We start from the raw sequence: 21,877 nt of genomic DNA on the forward strand, positions 1-21,877 counted from the left end.
TTTTTTGATAGATGTAAGATTAGATGGGTTTTTTTTTTAAGATTAGAAATACTCAGTTAATGCATTTTTGCTAGAATAGCAATTTTAAAATTAACATTAAATGCAAATTAAATATAAATCGCTTTAACCTTAGTTATAGGTGCATTGGACTTTCTGAAAAGAAAGCCAAATTTTATTAAGGCTAGTTTACTTCCTCATCACAGCACCAGATGTCAGTTTTATTTATGGTTCCTCTCCGGAATGCCACTGTCTTTTCAGTATTAAAATAATAAATAATTTCATTGCACAGGTTTGAAGACCTCAGGAACCAGCTCAAAAGGGAAAAATCTAATTAGCAGCGGATTTGTTCATATTTGGTGGCAGATTGGAGGAGGTGTTGTTTTGCTGTGGGTTTCTGAAGAGCTCATGGTACCAGAGATGCTTCTTGAAGAGATTTCTTAGGTCCGTACATACTGTAAAGAATGCATCTTCCAAAATTGATTTGAAGATGATATATTGAACCAAGCTAAGCTATTCTTGGGAGTAATTTTTGGGTCATGAGAAGTCTCGTTACCACAGGGGAATTTTTCAGGCAAACGCAGAAAATTTATAAGATACTAGAGTAAAAAGTGACAATGTCACCCACCTTCCTGGAATCTCAGAAAAAAGTGTGTCCAGAATAAAAGATGGCAGCTACTGTGAAAAGTTGTATGACTGCTGGCAAGTCCAGATAGGTCACTGAAGGGAAAAGGTCACCTTTCACAAAAAAAAAACTCCCGAAAAGTATGCAAACTCGAAATCAGGCAAAATGGGGAATTTTAAGGCATACCTTGCAAGGACCTCCATAACCCACAGAGGAGGCCCTTCATAATAGCGATCACAAACACACAGCATTTGCTATGTGCCAGGCCATGTCCTAAGTATTTTAAATATGGAAACACATTTATAGGAAGGAAACTAACCAGCAATATTAGAATCTGGAGGACCCTTAATAAGAGGCCCAAAGGGTACATTAAGGCAGGAAAGACATTATGGACAAATTGTTTTTCTAAGAAAACAAGTTCTCATTCTAAATTGTTCTTAAAATGGTTAAGTTGGTTAATTCACCAACTGTTTAATCAAGATTAACTGTATATATAGATACATTTCTGGAGTTAGGATGCTTCTACCCAAGAGTTCTGAAGGTATGCAGGATGACCAAACGGGAGTGCTGAACGATACGTGTACTTTGCAAATATGACCATTGTTGATAAGAAAAGCTTCTTCAGACAAGCTATACTGATAAAGACAAGGAATTTCACCTAGCTGGAGGAGTCTTTAGGGAACACAGTATACCTCTTGGGGAAAAAAACGTGGCTTCTAGAGAAAACGACCTTTCTAATCATAGCGAACTGCATTTAGAGTATTATGAGCGCCTCTAGCACATTATTTTTTGGTAAACTGTCTGGAAACAATGCTATATGTATGTTAAAGACAAGACCATAAGGGATTTGGGAGTTTTCTTCAAATGATTAAGGCAGGAGGGATTTCAGCTCAATATAGGGAGAACTTTTTAACATTAGTGCGGTCCCAAGTGGAATGGCCTGTCTGAACACAACATGCTTAAACAAGCTGTTAGAAATGTTAAGGAAATTTTGTACCGAGTAGAAGACTGGATCAGACCTTTGGGCTGTTTCTAACTCTAGACATTCTATTATTTATGTATTAGCATTCTTTGAGGAAGGCAACAGGTATACAGGTGACCTTGGTAGTAAAAATCAGTTTGAAAAGTTTGAAGAAATTTCACATTGAATTAAAAAAAAAAAAACTAAAATTTGGAGGGTAAGGAGATAGTAATTTGCTTAGAACCTTGTGTAAAGCAGATGTTAAGTATTTATTGAGTCAGTGGAGTAACTTAAGGTTTCCAGGGACTGGTGTGCAGCCAGGCATATTTAACATCCTTTGTGAGAAAGCTGAAGGAAAGGGAGTCTACTGTGAAAACTTAGTGTTTGGGGAGATACGAACTCTCCTGGAAAGAAACTGGAGCCAAGGCAAAGGAGCCAAACTACAGGAAGATCTTCCAAGTCCAAAAGCACGTGACTGGGTAGACAAGAAGTGATGACGTTCCTTTGGGAATGTACAAGATAATCAGTTTTTTGGGAAACAGTCACAAAATCAAGAGCTCTGAGCACTTAAATGCAAAAAGAGAACCTGAGAGTCATTAAATATGGTTCTCTGGAAATGCTGGTGCATTGTACTGATGTGCCAAAACAGCCAGCCAAGTCAAACTGGGATGTCATTGAGAAGGGTACCAGAAACCCTGGAACCTGACACATAACTCAGAGGATGTAGCTTAAATGATGAGGGGCTGGGGCAAGAAAAGGTACTGCTGTATAGAGAGAGAATTAAAAGGGCAAACTGAAAGGAGCTATGACCAAAGTCTATAACCCTTGAATAGTACAGCCGCTTACCTCTTAACCACAGACCAAAATGCTAGGGTACAGTCGTGTTTCTTTGAAATACAAAGTAGGTAAGTTTAGAAACACAGAAAGCACTATAAACACATTAGCCTGGGAGGTGGTACTGGCTCCAAACACATACACACAGACACACATTTCTATAAGGTTTGATATGTTCATTAATCACAGGGTTAACTGATACAAAGCTGATAAAAAGGTGGGCTCTACAAGGCAGCCACACCCTCTCAAAACATGTCCCTAGAGATTGGATCACCTCCTTTCTTAAGACTGCAATTCTGTGCAGTTAGGAGTTGCTCAAGACTTGGCCATGTCAGAGAGATTTTCCATCCTGCTAAGATTTAGGATGGTTCTTGGCTGGCTGATGGGAGCTACTGCAGAGCAGGATCATACAAGAACTTCTGATACAGTATTTTTTTTTTTCTTTCTGTCTTTCTTGAATTACACTTGGAAAGCAAAACCTGGTATTCTCTTTTTAGGGGAATGGGGTGGGTGGGGTAGGTGGAGATAAGAGTGGGTCAGGGCAGAATGTGGGGGAAAAAAACACTCATATTGATAGGTCTTGGGATTGCAATCAGCTTAATTTAGCAGGCAAGAGGAAAATTAAAATGAACAAAGAAATGAGGCACTCAAAGGGTTAAAATGAGATTTTTCTTTGGTTCCCAAGGACCAGTCCCTGGCCTCTCACTCCAAGGTGAAGTTCTACAACCATTTTTTTTGGCTCACAGGGCTCTCTGTGACACACAAAGAATCTAAAAGATTTAGACTCTGGTGCTAGCTGTGCACTCTGAGTGGTTAGGTAACAGTTTACATTAGATGTGTAAAATTAATTAAACCCAGATCTCTAGGCTCAAGGGCAAGACCCCCCTACAAAAGCCTTCCTTCCTGATGGAGCTAGCAGCTGGGCTTCAGTCCAGGCTGTTCCCAGACTAGCTCAGAACATTACTGAGTCTTTCCTCCTCCCTTTAAAAAGGTCCTTGGTGAGTGCAGTCCTCAGAAGAAGTGCTTAGCCTCAGTGGGAGATGTCCAGAGACTGCAACAGGTGAAAGGTGGCCCCCAGGGCCCAGCCTGTCTCTATGTTGTTTACTTTCTTCGTGAGCTGTTAGGAGACGAGAAAAAAAAAAGTCTTCGCATTTTCATCCAATTTTAAACTCTTAGCAAGCCCAGCACTTGGACAAAGAATATCTGCAAAGAGCACCCACATGACCAAAAACCAAACCCGTTGCTGTCAACACCGACTCATGGTACCCTTTTTTTTTTTCCCCCACATAACCAAACCAATGCAAAATTGAGAGTAGCAAGTCTTTGGAGGCTTCCCACTACCCCTGTCTGTAACAGTTTCCTTCCCACCCTGGCCTACTACCCTCACACCTGCCATTCTGATCTTGGAATGCTTCTGGCCCAGGAAGTGGTCCCACCCAGGTCTTCTAGACAGGACCTCAGGCTTCTGAACCCTTCCTAAACCTGAAACTAAACATAGCATCCCCTGATTTATTTTTTAAATTACTAGTTTCTGATAAGGCAACTTACTATCAGATGTTAATGGATGTGGCAGAAAGGGCACGTTCTAGAGTTTAGAATAGATTTAGGGTTAGGAAAGAACATTCCAAACTTCTAAATTCATATTACGTAAGCAACTGCCTCTTCTTAAGTACGTACTAATAAAAACCAACCAAAGCATTTAAGGCATTCTAGGCCAAGGCTGTGCCTTGAGTAGCTGAGTGACTTTGGGCAAAACTTTGGCCCCAACTTACTCAAATACATAACAAGGGAATTAGCGTTTCCAATTGTTTTCTTCAGAATCGTGGGTCTTCATGAAAGTGCTTCAGAGGAGAAAGAGAAGGGGGGTAATGGTAAAGGAGTCCAGGGCCCCAGCCTCTGCTTCAACCAGAACAGCTCCACTTATATCAGTTTTATATTACTACATTGTGCATAAGCTTTTGTTGAATAAAGATGCTACCCCACCACCAAAAATAAAAGTTTGAAAACCAGTGCTCACTTCCAATGACACAGTAATAGTTCTGTGTCGACCTGATGAAATCTAGTCATCACTGTCCTGAAAACTGAGGAGAATGACATTTGAATTCTTCTCTTAATTGGCTCATTTAATTTTGGGGTAGCACTGGGTATATGGTATGCCACATACACAGCAAAGGCAGTTTGAAGTTTAGTCTTGGACACCTGGGTCAAATCGGCGTGGCTTCCTTCCAAAATGCTCTCCCTGTGTCCTCTGAACTGGGCTGGCAGCTATGGGTACTCATGCTGAAGTGAAGCCATCTTTGGAGCAGGGACAGACTGTCTACCCCTCATGGTCCAGTTAAATTCTGCCCCCACTGAAGTCATAGGAACCAAAAGGATGCCAGCATTGGAAATGACAGATTCACTTCCTTAAATAACTTGGTTATTGCTGACATTTAAGTAGATGCACTTGTTAACTTGTATGTGTTGAGAGGCTTGGGATGATCTCTCTTGTCCACAAATCTATCCCCAACCAGTGTGAATTCCTGCACTAATAGTAATGCCAGTGTAGTACGTGACAGGTACTGTGCTTTACCGCATTATTTCAATTTTCCTAACAGCCCTATGGAAGGTACTGAAAGTATCCCTGTGTTTCAGATGAGGTGAGGAACCTAAAATTTAGAGAGGTGAAGTAATCACCTAAGATCATAGAGCTAGTAAACTTGTAGAGTCAGAACTTGAACCCCAATCTGATGGGCAACAGAGCCCATGCTTTAAATACTACACTGCACTGACTCAACTAGCAAGTACATTTTCTGTGTTAAGAAACTTCAAGCACTTTAAAGTCTTGGCAGATATAACAACATATTAAATCCATATACTAAATACCAAGTATGAATGAATTTATCAAATCTGTATAACACCAGAAATGGGCATTAAAAATTCACCTGGAACTGGGGAAACAGGCAGGGGTAGTGGTACAAGTTGGGGGCTTGGAAGACAAACTACAACCTACTTGCTTGACCCCAAAGTTCACAAAATTGCCTTGTGCCATAGCTAATAGACTGTATAGGTTACTTCTTAATCATATTTACAACTATAATGTGCAATTTTTCAATTATGATACAGCAGACAAGAAAACCAATGGGATGGATGAAACACACAAGATGTGTTTAGTATTTAGTACAGACAATATAGATAAGTTAACATAAAGTAGAGCCAGCATGTGCTGAACCAGATGGAGACACAGGAAAACAAAGAAGCACCTAAGATTCAAGAGGCACTAAATGTATACAAGGCAGACATAAAATATCTATGATACACTGCACATGTACAAGGCATTTAATATTCAAGAGGGCTTAAATCAGCTAGTTATCGGTGACATCCCTCTGTTCCCTCAGGTCCTCTGCCAAATAAAACCCATTTAATGAGCCCTGGTGATGCAGCGGTTAAGAGCTTGGCTGCTAACCAAAAAGGTCAGCAGTTTGAATCCATCAGCTGCTCCCTGGAAACCCTATGGGGATAGTTCTACTCTGTCGTATAGAGTTGTTCTGAGCTGGAATCGACCTGATGGAATGGGTTTGGTTTGGTTTATTTTTAACGGACCAATGGGTGAGTTAAAGTCACTGGCCAAGTGTACCCACACCTGTGCCTCTCCAAACAGAGCAAGTTTGTGTGATGGCCCCAGGCACTGCTGTCCACCTGTTGGGCCCGCTTGATCAAACTTCAGCTCTAGTACTTTTCTAACTACACCATCAGTGGCAGAGACAAAGGCAGTATGTATGAACATTGTGTAACAACGGATTGAGGAAGTTGTGGCACTTTCAACCCCCTTGCACCCTATCCTAAGCATGTTCACCTACCCCATGTCTTTCCCCTTGCTTCTCCGAGTTTTAAACTGATTTAATAAGCCATGTGATTCAGGCATCTTAGTTGGCTCTGTAAGTCCTTCTGTCCTGTGATCTCAGGGAGAGATTGCCTGGTAATGTAGTTAGAGGCTACCATTGCATCAAAGTAATTTCCTACATACATGGTGTCTATTACAGTACCCTGTCTATAGCTCAAATAAAAAATACAATTTCACATATTGCCATTCTGATTACTCAACAAGTTCTTGACTCCTTCTTCCTAACCCCCACAGAAGATGACTGTTGTGAGATGCCTGTGCCCTCTCTCTTACCTGTAAGATGGTGCTGTCTGTAAAGCCAAAGCCTTCCTTTAACAAGGCTGTGATGTAACTGAGATCCATGCACAGGAAAGGACTCCCTGAGGTGAAGTTTTCTAAGTTATCACACACTGAAAGTGAGAGGGAGAACAGTGGGATTCAAGTTTGCAGCTGACTGACAGATGTATAATTTTCTCTCAATATACATTTTTTTTTATACATTTAGAATAAATCAGAACTCTCTATTTGGTTGATGCCTGGCCTCTTGGAGGCTAGAACTGTACAGGCTGACCCTGAAAGACAACAGTTTAAGAAATTGCAAATTTCTGATGTTACGTCTTACTTACTCAAATTTACATGCATCCGAGTTTATTTGGTAAGTTTCTATGACCTATTGTGGAGGCTTAGTTCTAAGTGTCTTATCTATAATTAATGCTGAGCCCCAGAAGATAAGAAAATACTGTTAGCCCTACTTTGGGGCTGTTGGCTAAGAGCATTAGTATTTTAGATTGGCTCTTCCAAGGAAGCCCCTGTGGCTTGTGCCCGTGGATTTTGGTGCTCAGTGTTTCATTAACCCTGATTATTTAGAAAAAAAAAAAAAAAGGAAGGCTGGAAGAAAGAATTGTAGAAAGAAACAAAAGGCGTTCACTATTTCCCCAAAGCCTGTTATATTCCCAGATTCTATGCCACTTAATGTTTCTAATTCCTGGCAAAGCCTGGAAGACTCAGGCAGGAAACCAGCTTTCTGAGAGGCCTGTTGAGCTGTGCAGCATTACGTCACTTCACAGTCACTGGAGTTGGCAGGCACAGGCTCACCTTCAAGGCTTCCACTGACACTTACCTTCCCTGGCTTTTTTTTCAAAATCTTCAACTTTTAAAACACCCCCCTTTTCATAGTCTGAAACAAAACAGATCAGTAACTGATGTCAAAAAGCCTTCAAGGAAACATAAGGAAATTCATCCTAGTGATATTAACAATCATGAAGAACTAGAAATAAGCAAAATTTCCAACATTAGGGAATGGGATAAACCAACAGGACATACCCATATGATATAATCTGTGCAGCTACACTGGCTATTTTTAGAAGGGGAGATTATTGAGAGATTTTTCCTTTTACTTCTCAGCACATTCTAAATTTTATACAAGAAACATGTATCACTGGATTTTCAGTTTTGAAATGGTAGAAGAGAGGCATCTCTACCTATTTCTTCTCTCTATATCCACCTTAAAACAATAAGGAAATGAGAAGCAGAAATACATACTCCATCCCCAAAGAAACTAAAAGACAACTATAATCCTGAATCACAGCATCTGAGGAAGGGCTAGCAGATGCAGTGAAGACTGGACAAGGGTTTGGGAAGAAGCTGGGTGCTGCTGCTGCTTTCAAACAAAGTCTGCAGGCTCTCCCAAGGATGTAGAGGTCCTGAGGGTTAGAGGCGACTGAAGCTTGAAACTCATATGAATGTCTGTGGGTGTTAAGGCAGGACATTGTTTGGAACCTGGAGTGGTAGGCGAGGCAGGGCAGATTGAGGAAACAGCTAGTGAGGAGAGGCTGAACCGTGAGCAGCCTTGCTGCCCTGATCTCTGTCAACGGGAAAAAGTAAAGACTAAACAGCATATTCACACTAACACACCACCGTGTGTCACATGCAGCATCGCTGTAAACTAGAGATACCTTGCTTGCCCAGAACAGTGCCTGGATCCTGCCCCTATGTGACCCTCCTTTAAACAGTTGATCCTGAAAGAACCTGCATCATTTAAAATGAGTAATGAAAAAAAAAGGAAGCCCCGGTGGTGCAGTGGTTAAGAGCTTGGCTGCTAATCAAAAAGTCAGCAGTTCAAATCCACCAGCCGCTCCTTGGAAACCCTATGGGGCAGTTCTACTCTGTCCTACAAGGTCACTGTAAGTTGTCCTACAAGGTCAGTATAAATTGACTCCACAGCAATGAGTTTATTTTTTTATTAAAGATAAAAATAATGATGAAATGCTGAAAGAGTCTACAGGAAAAAAGGAGAAAAGGAACAAGAAAAGCAAGACAGCAAAAGAACACCAGAAAAGTACTCTCAAGGAACAGATGAAAATCATGACCAAGATATTCCTAAGATCTTAATGAAAATTCTTTCATTAAAATTTGAATTTCATTAGAATTTTATTAGAATTTGAAACAGATATGAACGCCTCTTTCAGAAAAGACAAAACACAGACAGAAAAATGTGAACAATTGGTAAACTTAGGATAAGCATATACAAGTAGGTGTTCATTGTTCTATTCTTTCAACATTCCTGTAGGTTTGATAATTTGCAAATAAAAAGTTAAGGAAGAAATAAACCACAGAATTAAAAAAAAAAAAAACGCCCCTTTTAAAACTAGAGCTCTTATAGCTTCTTGAAGGAGCTGACAGATCCTAAGAAAGAAATGTGAAGAAAAAGAAAACCATCACAGAAATGAAAGACAAAAGCAGCAAACAAAACAAAAAGAGGGTAATGGACATGGAAGACAATGAAAGTAAGCCAAGTGAGATGGAAATAAAGAGTTAAAAATGATTAAAAGACAACCTAACTAAGGCAAAAGAAAAATATTCGAAAATATAACTCAAAAACTTTCCAAAAAGAAAAGACTAGAACCTTCAGATTAAAGGCAGATATCATGATGACCCACGAAAATTGATAAAAAAGGATCAACACATCCTAAATAAAGTTCTTAAATTTCAAAGATAAAAAGATCGAGTCACCTATGCGGGTAAATAAATCGGGGTGAGGTCAAGCTGGTCTCAGGCCTCTTCTCAATAACACGCAATAGAAGACAGGAAGCAATGCCTACAAAGTCCTCAGAGACAGTTTTTTTACTGAGTAAATTGTTACTCAGGTATAACCCATTAAACTCATTGCTGTTGATCCCAGCTCACAGTGACCCTGTAGGGTTTCCAAGGCTGCAAATCTTTACAGAAGCAGACTGCCATATATTTCTCCCTTGGAGTGGCTGGTGGGTTCGAACTGCTGATCTTTCAGTTAGCAGCTGAGTACTTAACCACTGCACCACTGGGGCTCCATACTCAAGTATACAGGCCACAAATATTTTCAAACATGAAAGAACTTTGCATAAACAGTTCCTCTGAACACTTCTTAAAGAAATTCCTAGAGCCAATCAAGAGATAAATGGAGAAACTATGGTAACTGAGCTCAGTAGTAATCATTTACATGTAAGACTAAGACTAAAACAACTGCAGGAATTATGAAGGATATAAGTGTTATAAATGATGATGATGTAAAACTAATAAGACAAATACAGAGAAGAGTAGAATGAGAAAAAAGTGGGCAGAATCTTTTAATAGAATAGGGCAAAAATACTTCATTTAAATCTGATAATTTAAGTAACAGGGGCACACCAAAACCAAACCCGCTGCCGTCGAGTTGATTCCAACTCACAGAGACCTTATAGGACAGAGCAGAACTGCCTCATAAGGTTTCCAAGGAGTGGCTGGTAGATTAGCACTGACTTTTGGTTAGCAGCCAGGTTCTTAACCACTGTACCACCAGGGCTCCACCAGGGGCATAAGTATTATTTAAATGTACAAAAGCAAACAACAAAAAAAACTACTAATACAAATATAACCACTCCAAATTTTGGAAACAGAGGGGAGGTAGGAGAGCTGAGAAGATGCAGATATATCCTCATTTCATTACTGCTTATGATGGGGTGTCAATAGATACTAGTTAAAAAAAAAAAAAAAGATGAAATATATAAAATTATAGTGATAAAAATATCCATTAGAATTAAGGCCTTTGCACTTATCAGAAAGAATACACACAAAACAAGACACAAACCTAACAACATGAGCCATTTAAAAAGATAATGATGGAAAGATTAAAAAAAAAAAAAAGGCATTAAAAACAGAAAGCATAACCATAAAAAAAAAAAAAAGAAGATAGCTAATTTCAAACGTCTGTCATATCAGTGAGTGTAAATTGTATACAGTTACCTATTAAAAGAAATAGGGGCCCTGCTGGCACAGGGGTTAAAAGGTTGGCAGCTAACTGAAAGGTCAGTGGTTCGAACCGACCAACAATCTGCAGGAGAAAGATACAGCAATCTGCTTCCATAAAGATTTACAGCCTTGGAAACCTTATGGGGCAGTTCTACTCTGTCCTATAAAGTTGCTGTGAGCTGGAATTGACTCAGTGGCAATGGGTATTAAAAGAAATGAAATTTTAGACTGGTAGACAAGGCAAAATCCTAAGCTGTTTGCTAGAAACGCCTCTAATCAAAATGACTGAGAGAGGCTAAAGTAAAAGGCAAGGCAGGCCGCCATTTTGATATAGATGAAGTTGATTTCAGGGCAAAAAGCCTTACACAAAACAAGAGAAGTGCTTTTGAATGAAGAAGATGCAATCCACAATAAAGACCTAATAGCCTTTCCACTAGCCTATGCACTCAATGATAGAGCATAAAACTTTAAAAGCAAAACCACAGGAAATATAGGAGAAGCAAAAACACAGTAGTAAATGGGAAATTAATTCATATCTCTCAGGCCATGGCAGATCATGTACACACACTTCCATATCTAAACAAAAGCATTACTTTTGTGTAAGAAAAAAAGTTTACTATAAAGGAATAGGAGGAAACTTTTTGGGGTGATGCATACATTCATTATCTAGAATGTGGTGATGACTTCACGGGCATATACACACATATATACACAGCAAAACTCAGCAAAACTCAGGGTTTACACTTTAAATATGTGCATTTTATTGATGTTAGTTATGCCCCAATAAAGATGTTAAAAAAAGATAAAAGACTTTACGTATAGCTGTTTAGGTCATCTTCTAGCTCCAAAAGATTCTAAATCATATTCTACTTCCATGTGAGTGACCAGTGTCATTCCAACAACCAGCACTGGAGAAGAGCAAGGTAATTACCCCCAATAATTCCAAATACCCCTTCTCTCTTCACTTTCCCTATCTCAACCCTGGCCAGTGTCCTCTCTGGATTGACACTTGGAATGAACTTACCAATCATGTCTGTGTCAACAGCTCGATCGTAATAGTAAGAGAAAGCATAGAAGGAGCTTCTCTGGACCTCATCTGGCTGGTGAAGTTTTCCTTGTACCACCCTCTGCACTTCAGCATAGCAGGGCTCAAAGCCCATCTCCCCTGTGAGGGCAAAGGTGCACAGAGGTAAGGGGAGAAAATGACAGGGGAAGGGACCATTCTCGAAGGAAAGCTGATAGAGCAAATAGCAAGATCAAGGAAAGCAGGAGGAGGCTGAGGCTCAAGACAAAAGGGCTTAACAACAAAGATGAGCAAAATTCTATAGCCTCACTGCTCTAGTACCTATTTCTCCATGCAGCTCCCTCCCTAACCTGTATTCACCAAAAATAGCCATGGCCACATCTAGTGTTCTGTTTCATGATATTTACAAGCAATCATCCAGAGGGCTCACCCGGCTCCTTCACTGAAAATCAAATTTTTCCTTGATTTCAAGGTCGGTGCCTTTTATAATAACCAAGATACTCTTACTATCATCTCAATTTTAAGTTTTACTATAATTTAAATAGTTAAACATTAATTTAACCTGAAACAGGTTTCGCCCTGCTTGAGGGCACAAACCCTTTAATGCGTCAGGCCTAAGGTAAGAATAGGTTTCAAACAGCTCCACAGCACAGGGCCAGGTAAAGAGTGCAGGACACAGTGACAGGTGCCTTGTTTGCTGTCACTTCACACTATTCCTTAGAAGTATACTAAGATGCAATTCGGAATGAGTCCTTGTAACACGACAAGTTTTTACTGAGCTCTAGAAAAAGTTTCTCTTTGAACTCTTCCAGAATTTCTACTGTCAAGGTAATTTTAACCAGTGGAAAAAACATCACTTGCCTTCTTGGTTGCCACCATACTGGTATTTCACGCCACCAAAGATCCATTCTGCTTCCAACCATCTCGGAAGACAAGCACTTCTGAAGGTCTGTCCATCAATCCCTGGAAGAAACCAGAGCACAAAGTTGCGTGAAGCAAGGATGTGACAGAAGAGAGGAGGGCAAAAAAGAAATGACTAGGATTCAGAGGAATCACGAAGGTAGTTAAGGCCTCAAAATCTTAGGAAATTAGTTCAATGACTACATCCTATGATAGGAATTCTTTTTTTTTTTTAATAATTTTTATTGTGCTTTAAGTGAAAGTTTACAAATCAAGTCAGTCTCTCACACAATTCTAACCCCCTCCACCCTCTCAATTCCCCTCCAGGCAGGAGATGCCAACATAGTCTCAAGTGTCCACCTGATCCAGGAAGCTCACTCCTCACTAGCATCCCTCTCCAACCCATTATCTAGTCAAATCCATGTCTGAAGAGTTGGCTTCGGGAATGGTTCCTATCCTGGGCCAACAGAAGGTCTGGGGGCCATGACCACCGGGGTCCTTCCAGTCTCAGTCAGACCATTAAATCTGGTCTTATGAGAATTTGGGGTCTGCATTTTTATTCCACTGCTCTCCTGCTCCCTCAGGGGTTCTCTGTTGTGTTCCCTGTCAGGGCAGTCATCGGTTGTAGCCGGGCACCACCTAGTTCTTCTGGTCTCAGGATGAGATAGTCTCCGGTTCATGTGGCCCTTTCTAAATGATAGGAATTCTTAACTCAGGGTTCACAGGTAGGCTTTGTGGGATTGGCAAACCCCCAAAACTATAGGTAAATTTTTGTGCCCATGTGCATTTGGTAGAGGGATCCATAGCTTTGATTGCAAACTCAAAAAAAAAAAAATCTAAAACCCATAATAGAATAAATTTCCTCTTTTCTAAAAAAAAAAGGGAAAAAAATACTTGTTCTACCGTCTTGCTGGTTGTTGTAACGCTTAAAGGAAATACACGTGAAGATGCTTTGTAAACTCTGAAATGCTACACAATCATCATCACAATAATACCTCACTATAAAAGCCAGGGAGCCCTGGTGGCATAGTGGTTAAGAGCTCGGCTGCTAGCCAAAAGGTCGGCAGTTCAAATTCACCAGCTGCTTCCTGGGAACCCTGTGGGGCAGTTCTACTCTGTCTGACAGGATTGCTATGAGTTAGAACCAACTCGATGGCACCAAACAACAACAGCAAAAGCCAGGGACCATACCAACTGCATTAAATGCAAAATCTCATTTAAAGTGAAGAAAAGGGAACAGAAAGATTAAGCAAGTTTGTCTCAAATTGCAAAACTAGGACTGAACCCGGTTCTTCTGACCCTAAAATCTGAGCTCTTAACCCATCTACCAACTGTGAGTTCATAAACAGAGTTGCTTAGTTATTCCATCTTGCAATTGGAACAGACCCTGCTTCCTGCACCTCCCACGTGAAGTTAAGGACTTGAGCAAGCTTCTGCTAATTTCACTTTGTCAATTTCTGCGACACTTCAGCTTCCTGATCACAGGCTTTTTGCCCTATATAAGCAGACCTCATCCTAGAAATGGCTAATAATGTATACTAAAACATCTAAACTTATAAAACAGAAAAGGAATTTACCATCAGGTCCTTTATACAACATATGCTTCCCAATTCAACATGACCCCTTCCTCTGTAAGGATCACTGCCGAGGAAGGGAAGCATTGGGAGTATCAGTGTCTCTCTCACCATCCCCAACCCAGCACAGCTCCCAGACGAACCTTCTGTTTCCAGGGCTCCCAGGGTTGCTAGTCTTGCAGCTTTCAATCCAAATCCCAAGTAACTGTAAAATATAGGATTTACCAATTTCATGCTGCTCCTGAAGTTCTCCAGCCCAAGACTACTTCTTCAAAAGTAACATGGTATTTGTAGCAATAGAATGTTTCCCCGTCTCCCTCTGGAAGGAAGAACACCTTGTTCTGCCTCTGTGGCTTATTTCATCTCATGTGGTCAACAAGACATGATCTCTGCAATCTGGACAAGGCTATGTAACAACAACTCCCCACAGGTATGATCTAAAGGCCAGAGGATGGTGACAGTTCCTAGGGGCCCAACCTGGGAACCACCCTCAGAAAAACTCTCATTACTTTAGTGGTTGGCCCCACTGGGATCAAATTCCTGGCAGGATTTCGAAGCCTAGCTCAAAGACTTGTCACAGAGCATTGGCTGAGCCTTCTCAGGGTGTCCTCCCTCTAGAAAAAACTTGACTGTTAGGAAATTTTGAGGCCAAGAACAGAGGAGCCTTCTGGGTCTCCCAGGCTTTAGTAGGTGGTTTGGGTTCAGTTGATTGGCCTTAGGGGATTGGAAAAGACTTTTAAGGCTGATCGAATGCACAACAGATATGTAAAGACTTTGAAAAGTTAGGAGAATCACCCTACACAAAATATTCTTCTTCTTCCCTGTCCCCCTCCTCACCTGTGTGTATACAGCTTATAAGTGCAATTAAACATCTCAAAGGAAGTGAGGTAGCCCTGAGGGGTTTGTTCCAGGGTTTTCTGCAATCAGAAAAAGCAAAAAGACTATTCAGGATCTGTAATTACCTGAAGATGTTAATGCCACCATCCCTGCCCTTCCCCAAAAAATCAAAGATGAAGGAGATAGAGTAAACTGTTAATCCCACAAGGTTTGAGGAATCAGATGGACTCTGAACAGTGGCGGGGGGGGGGGGGGGGGGCGGGGGCGGGCAGATGATGAACAGGGAGCTCACCTAGTCATTCTACTCGATTCTCCTCAGCCTATTTGAGGTGGCTGCTGTCTGAAAATGAGGTGCCACCTTCTTGGCACCATTATATGTCTATATATGTGTTGCTAAATGACTCACCTCAAACCGGGGCAGGAAAGTGATTTGGGTGGAGGCCCCCCCGAGATCCAGGGTGCCCACAGTCTTCTGGCTGTGGCTATGCAGCTGACCTGTGAACGAGAGCCAACTCTGAACATCCTCTGCGTCCTGGACAGCCCAACGTACCGCCTGCAACTTCTCTTCTGCTCCTGTGGCACACTGGAGGTATTCAATAAATACTGCTCCCCTCCCCAAAAGGGCTGCAGGTGAATGCCCACCAGGACTCTTGCTGCACCTGAGGCCTTGTAGGCAAGTTGTAAACATTAGCTTCCTGTCTTTCCTTTTATATTTTAAATGAAAAAACAATACAGGCAACAAATAAAGGGATTTTTGCTCTCCTGACAAAGTGTAAAACCCAGTTAAGGTCTTAAGATAAACTTGAGAACACATTACCTGTCAGAAAATTCACAGTAACCCAAGCTAATATGCCTAAAAAAGAGAAAAAAGGCAAAGGATTACATCCCAGAGCATTTTTTTCCTCTTCCCTGGCCCCATCTTTGTTCTAATTCTAAATTTCATGTCTAGACCATGAAATCCTCCCCTTGTCCTTCCATTTCCTGTATCTTATTCCTCCCGCTTATTTGTTTCTCCTTACTTAGTGCCTTTTTCTTCAGCACCCCATCCTTGCTCCCAGTTCCTATAATCAGATCTTTCATTGACCTTGCCTCTCTTCCCCAAGAACATACATAGAAACTTCTCCCACCTTCGTAGGATCCATCCATGATGCTAACACTGTCATCTGGTACCAGGAAAGGTGACTTCTTCAAGATTTCCCTTACCTAGAAAAAAAGAAAAAAAACCTGGATTCCCTCTGGCAATATGACAGATTTCCATATTTTGGCTGTGTCCTACTCGGTACAGAAAATCACTTTCTTTGTTTTCCCTAGATAATAAAATTTTAGCAGAACATACTCCCTTTCCCCAAGAAGCTAGGGAAGGAACTAAGCAAGTCATTGTTAGTTTCTTACAAAAACAAAAACATAGGGATTCCAGTGACTTTAAAATATATCTAAACCAAACCATCTGGATTTATAGGTGAACTAGACCTAGAGAAGGCCATACATTTGACCCTTTCAGCTCAAATCAGGGTCCTGTAACTTTTCTAAAACACCCAATTAATTCTACCTGGACACACACTGGAAACTGGGTGGACCCTTTCCTACTCCTTCCCTTAGGTGAGCAGATGAACCTGGGTGACTCCTGAAGCTGCAGGAAAGGTTCTCCGCCCTCCCATCCAAATTCTGCAGGTCTGTGCCTTCCTGGTAAAGGAGCTCATCTCCAAGGGCTGACATACTCTGCTACCAGGCCCTGGCAGATTCTGGCACACAGATGGAGCCTCAAGGGTCTAAAGACCCCAGATTTAAACTTCTGGAATCCTATTTTAAGAGACGGGAACAAAGATCTCGCACAGATACTCTTGACTCTCCATTAATACAGGGAATGATATGAGTGTCAGGTCTCATTTTGATATGATTTTTATCATGGGTCGGGGGGAGGGAGGGGTTGAAGGGTTCTCTAGATAGGAATAGGAGGAATTCTAGTCTGTTGGCTGTTCTCATTTTTGACAGACAAAAGCACCACACAGTGACCTCTGGACTCTGTTTCAACCAGGAAAAGCCAGTTATCTGTAAATAGCTTTTAAGGAGAAGACAGATAAGCAGAGAGTTTTTATTCCATGCCTCCCCCACCTGACAGTTTAATTTTAACACAACAGCCAGAATGGTACTGTTAAAACAGATGTCAGATCATATCTCCTTAACTCAAAACCTTCCAGTGGGTTCCTTCTGAGAATAAAAGCCAAAGTCCCTTGAGGCCCTACATGATACACTTTCCCTTCCACACCTCTCTGACCTCATCTCCTACTTCTCTCCCATCATTCACTCGCTCCAAGTGCACTGACCGCCTGAATGTTGTTGTTGGGTGCCATCCTATAGTGACCCTATAGAACAGAATAGAACAGCCCCCTAGGTTTTCCTAGGCTGTAATCTTTACAGGAACAGATCACTGGTGGGTTGGAATCTCTGACCTTTTGATTAGCAGCCCAGCCACTGTTCCTTAAACATACCAACTACATTTCTGCCTTAGGGCCTTGCACCTGTGGTTTCTTTAGCTGGGGACACTCCTTCCGCAAATGTTTCATATAGCTTCCTTTCTTACTCTCTTCAGATCTCTAATCAAATGCAACATCAGTGAGGTCTTTCTTGGCTTCGATATTTAAAACAGCATCTCCTCTACACCACCCCCAGCATTCCCTGACTTCCTCTGTTTTATTTTTCTCCAGAACATCTACCGACACCTAACATAGTTTATATTTACTCATTTATTTTCTGCCTCCCCTCAACTACAATGTAGTTGGCTCCATGAGGGTGGGGATTATCTGCCTCTTTTGTTCTCTGTTGTATGTATCCCCAATATCTACCTCAGCGCACAGCAGACAGCATGCACTAATATGTTGAATCAATGAGAAATCAAGATTCTGATTCTCACGCAGACACGCTAGGCAGCTTGTGTTCGCACGAGGCACTTACGTGCACTGTGCTAATAGTTAAAGGCAACGATTTAGAAGGGTAAATCAGCACACCTATAATACGGAATCCTTTTTATTTTTTTTTTTTTTGTTATAATGGGATTCTCTGCCTATAAATATTCCTCACAATATGAAATTTGAATCCTATTAATTTTTTAAAATAATTTTTATTGTGCTTTAAGTGAAAGTTTACAAATCAAGTCAGTCAGTCACATATAAGCTTATATACACCTTACTACATATTCCCATTTACTCTCCCCCTAATGAGTCAGCCCGCTCCCCCCTTCCAGTCTCTCCTTTCGTGACAAGTTTGCCAGTTTCTAACCCTCTCTACCCTCCTATCTCCCCTCCAGAAAGGAGATGCCAACACAGTCTCAAGTGTCCACCTGATACAAGTAGCTCACTCTTCATCAGCATCTCTCTCCAACCCATTGTCCAGTCCCTTCCATGTCTGATGAGTTGTCTTTGGGAATGGTTCCTGTCCTGTGCCAACAGAAGGTTTGGGGACCATGACCGCCGGGATTCCTCTAGTCTCAGTCAGACCATTAAGTCTGGTCTTTTTACGAGAATCTGGGGTCTGCATCCCACTGATCTCCTGCTCCCACAGGGGTTCTCTGTTGTGCTCCCTGTCAGGGCAGTCATCGGTTGTGGTCGGACACCATCTAGTTCTTCTGGTCTCAGGATGATGTAAGTCTCTGGTTCATGTGGCCCTTTCTGTCTCTTGGGCTCATAGTTATCGTGTGTCCTTGGTGTTCTTCTGAATCCTATTAATTTTATGTTTATTGCAAAATAAATACAATAAAATTTAAAATTTATTGAGTTAAATTTTTAAAAACTTTCTGTACTTAAATTTTCTATCTGAGTAAGAAGGAAGTTGAAATAGATGACCTTCAAAAATCTTTCAAACCTCAGAATTCCATGATTCTTCTCAAAAACATTACACTAAAAGTCAAAAGCCAGACACACCCCAAAAAGAATACAAACTGTATGACTCCACTTATATGAAATATAAGAACAAGCAAAACTAATCTGTGGTGACAGAAAGCAGACCAGTGGTTACCTGGTTTCAGGAGTGGGGCACGAGGAAACTATATTTGTCAAAACTCACTGAACTGGACACTTAAAATGGGTACATTTTAGTGTATATATACCATACCTCTGAAAAATAATTCTATGATTCTGCTTTAAGAAGTTTAGAGAATTAAGGATATTGTAGGTAGGAAGTACTTTAAACTTCTTAGGAAAATGAGCTCTATAAATTCGAGAGTAATATTAAAAATGTAAAGGAACTAGCTACGACACGAGCCCAGAGTCACCATGATGCTTTAGTGATGGTGGAATACTGAGGGTGGCAGTCCCAGTCCAAAGGGCTAAAAAACCCAAAAAAATATTCATATAGGAAAAAAGAATTATCCAAGATGCAGAAGATTTCAAAAATTACCTCAGAGAGCAGAGCCTGGGCTTTGTGTTCTGGCAGTAAGCGCAGTCCTGCTGTGGCCTTCAGGACCACTGGGGTCCTTTTCCAGTGACTTCGGGGAACTGAGTCTTTGGCCACCTCTAAGAGTCCTTGAACAGTCTCGGCACCCTTCAAAAGAGACAGTCTGCTCATCCAATGAATAGTCCATTTAGTAACACTGATCTATTCCTCCAACATGTCTTGGGGATCAACCGGAGTGAGGTGGTACAGGGTCCCAAACCCTCTCTGCTGTGCAGGAGCAGAAACCAGAGAAGCGAGCTACTCTTAACAAAATTCGTTTCAAGTTTTGATGAAGTGGTAGTAAAAACTATTCTTTTAAAGTGTAGTCATTTTATTTGATTGTTATTTGTGTCTCAAATAAACTAGCTTTAGGCCAGAAAGTTGGGTTATAGTGAAGGAAAGACAGGGTGTAGAGTCAGAAGACTTGATTGCCAGCCCTGTGTGTGCCCTTTTGTAGGTCACTTGGCCTTGTGGGGATTGGTTTCTTCAGCTGTGAGATGGGAGATACCCCTCATGCTACCAAAAAACTGCTGTGAGCGTTAGGCGAGGCACAGTGCATGTAGATGCCGTACAAATGCTAGTTGTAGCTGTTAATATGCTACTCTTTTTATGTCCTTCATAAGGACAGTACATGCTAGATTCGTTTTTGCATCATCGGTACCTGTATGCATGGCACACAGTAGATGTTTAATCTATGAGAAATGGAGAAAAAAAAATTTAAATCCACTATTTTCTAAGGCAACACCTATTATGACAAAATGCTATTCCTTAATCATCATCATTACTATTAGCTACCACAACACAATCTTCTTTTCCAAATGCCTGATCACTTTCTGATCATGTACTTGCTTTGAACAGCATCTAATTTTCTAGCCCATTTACCATTTCATACCATTCCATAACAGTCAACCAAGAAAATAAACTTCTCAGTTCTTCAAGCTCAAGCCATTTTTAACATCAGGCTTTCTTTTGGCTAACTATCATACTTGTGACATTGAACAATACCGTTACATCTGCTAACAAAGTTTAACATTCTGCTTTATTTTATTTCATTGTGGCCTCTGACACACTGAGTGTAGCATATTGTGAGTACTCAAATGTGAAATACAGTCATCACAAAACTTTCCATTCATCCTCTACTACCAAAGATTTTTTTCATTGTGGGTTCTTGCCTAATTTCTAGAGCACAGGCAAGGTTCTGTACCTGTATTAGGCACACTGAAATGCAGTTCATTGGGTCTAAACCACAAAAACCAAACCCACTGCCGTGCAGTCAATTCTGACTCACAGCAACCCTATAGGACAGTCCTCTGTCCCATAGGGTTTTCAAGGAGTAGCCGGTGGATTTGAACTGCCAGCCTTTTGGTTAGTAGTCAAGCTCCTAACCACTGTGCCACCAGGTCTCCTCATTAGGTCAACATTCCCTCGACTGCCATGGTTATACCTCATACCCTACAGAACTTCAAGTTTATCTTCTGCATCTATATTAATCAATGCAATTGATAGCTTCAACTCGAAATCTTAAACGGTAAATACACGGGGAGTAAAAACATGGTATTAATTTTGTATGTCTACAATTTATTTTCTAGCCTCCTTCTACTCCAGTCCTAGTGAGACTGTGGTATAGAATTACTATTATCCAGGAGATTAGCTGAGTATAGAAAGCTGATCTCACACAGGACTGCAATATCATTAGTAAACAGCATGAGATATTTAACAACAATAGTGTGGTAAAGTTATCACGGCATTGAGAATCTAAATGTTTAATCCCAAGAAACTCACCTGCTTAGGTTGATCTACAAAAGCAGAAAGTCCTGGCTTCACAGAATCAAAAATTTCCCCTTCCAGAATTGGAGGCTGTCCTATAGAAACACAAAATAGAAAAAAAAGGGCTGATCACAAAAAGTTAGGCTGCTTCTGATATTGGGCTTTGTAAATCTTTTTTTCTTCTTCTTCTTATTGTGCTTTAGATGAAGGTTTACAGAACAAACTAGTTTCTCATTAAACAGTCAGTACACATATTGTTTTATGACATTGGTTAACACCCCCATAACACGTCAGTATTCTCCTTTCTCGAACTTGGGTTCCCTATTACCAAGTTTCCTGTTCCCTCCTGCATCTAGTCCTTGCCCCTGGACGGGTGTGCCCGTTTAGTCTCATTTTGTTTTATGGGACTGTCTAATCTTTGGCTGAACGGTGACGCTAAAAGGGTGTCTGGGGGTCATACTCTCAAGGTTTCTCCAGTCTATGTCAGGCCAGTAAGTCTAGTCTTTTTTTGTGAGTTAGAATTTTGTTCTACATTTTTCTCCAGCTCTGTCTGGGACCCTCTATTGTGATCCCTGTCAGAGCAGCCAGTGGTGGTGGCCAGGTACTATCTAGTTGTACTGGACTCTGTCTGGTGGAGGCTGTAGTAGATGTGGTCCATTAGTCCTTCAGACTAATCCTTCCCTTGTATCTTTAGTTTTCTTCATTCTCTCTTGCTCCTGAAGGGGTGAGACCAGTGGTGAATCTAAGATGGCCGCTCACAGGCTTTTAAGACCCCAGACGCTACTCACCAAAAAGATTTTAA

General features: G+C 41.0%; 1 protein-coding gene across 8 annotated transcripts in view; it reads right to left on the reverse strand.

Moving 5' to 3' along the window:
- Positions 1 to 28: 28 nt before the first annotated feature.
- The window catches only part of ENTPD5 (ectonucleoside triphosphate diphosphohydrolase 5 (inactive)), a 52,923-nt gene continuing 31,074 nt past the window's right edge, over positions 29 to 21,877 (reverse strand). For all 8 annotated transcript variants that reach the window (XM_049899053.1, XM_049899050.1, XM_049899051.1 and 5 more), the window contains 12 exons: positions 21,091 to 21,170; positions 19,273 to 19,416; positions 16,008 to 16,083; positions 15,698 to 15,733; positions 15,287 to 15,375; positions 14,881 to 14,960; positions 14,187 to 14,248; positions 12,431 to 12,532; positions 11,570 to 11,710; positions 7,400 to 7,456; positions 6,574 to 6,689; positions 29 to 3,534 (listed from right to left, as the gene is read on the reverse strand). In XM_049899053.1, the coding sequence (XP_049755010.1) occupies positions 3,448 to 3,534; positions 6,574 to 6,689; positions 7,400 to 7,456; positions 11,570 to 11,710; positions 12,431 to 12,532; positions 14,187 to 14,248; positions 14,881 to 14,960; positions 15,287 to 15,375; positions 15,698 to 15,733; positions 16,008 to 16,083; positions 19,273 to 19,416; positions 21,091 to 21,170 (1,070 nt within the window). In that variant the 3' untranslated portion in view covers positions 29 to 3,447. The remainder of the gene's footprint in view (positions 3,535 to 6,573; positions 6,690 to 7,399; positions 7,457 to 11,569; positions 11,711 to 12,430; positions 12,533 to 14,186; positions 14,249 to 14,880; positions 14,961 to 15,286; positions 15,376 to 15,697; positions 15,734 to 16,007; positions 16,084 to 19,272; positions 19,417 to 21,090; positions 21,171 to 21,877) is intronic.

The sequence above is a fragment of the Elephas maximus genome, chromosome 10 (assembly GCF_024166365.1).
Source record: "Elephas maximus indicus isolate mEleMax1 chromosome 10, mEleMax1 primary haplotype, whole genome shotgun sequence".
NCBI classification, from domain to species: domain Eukaryota; kingdom Metazoa; phylum Chordata; class Mammalia; order Proboscidea; family Elephantidae; genus Elephas; species Elephas maximus.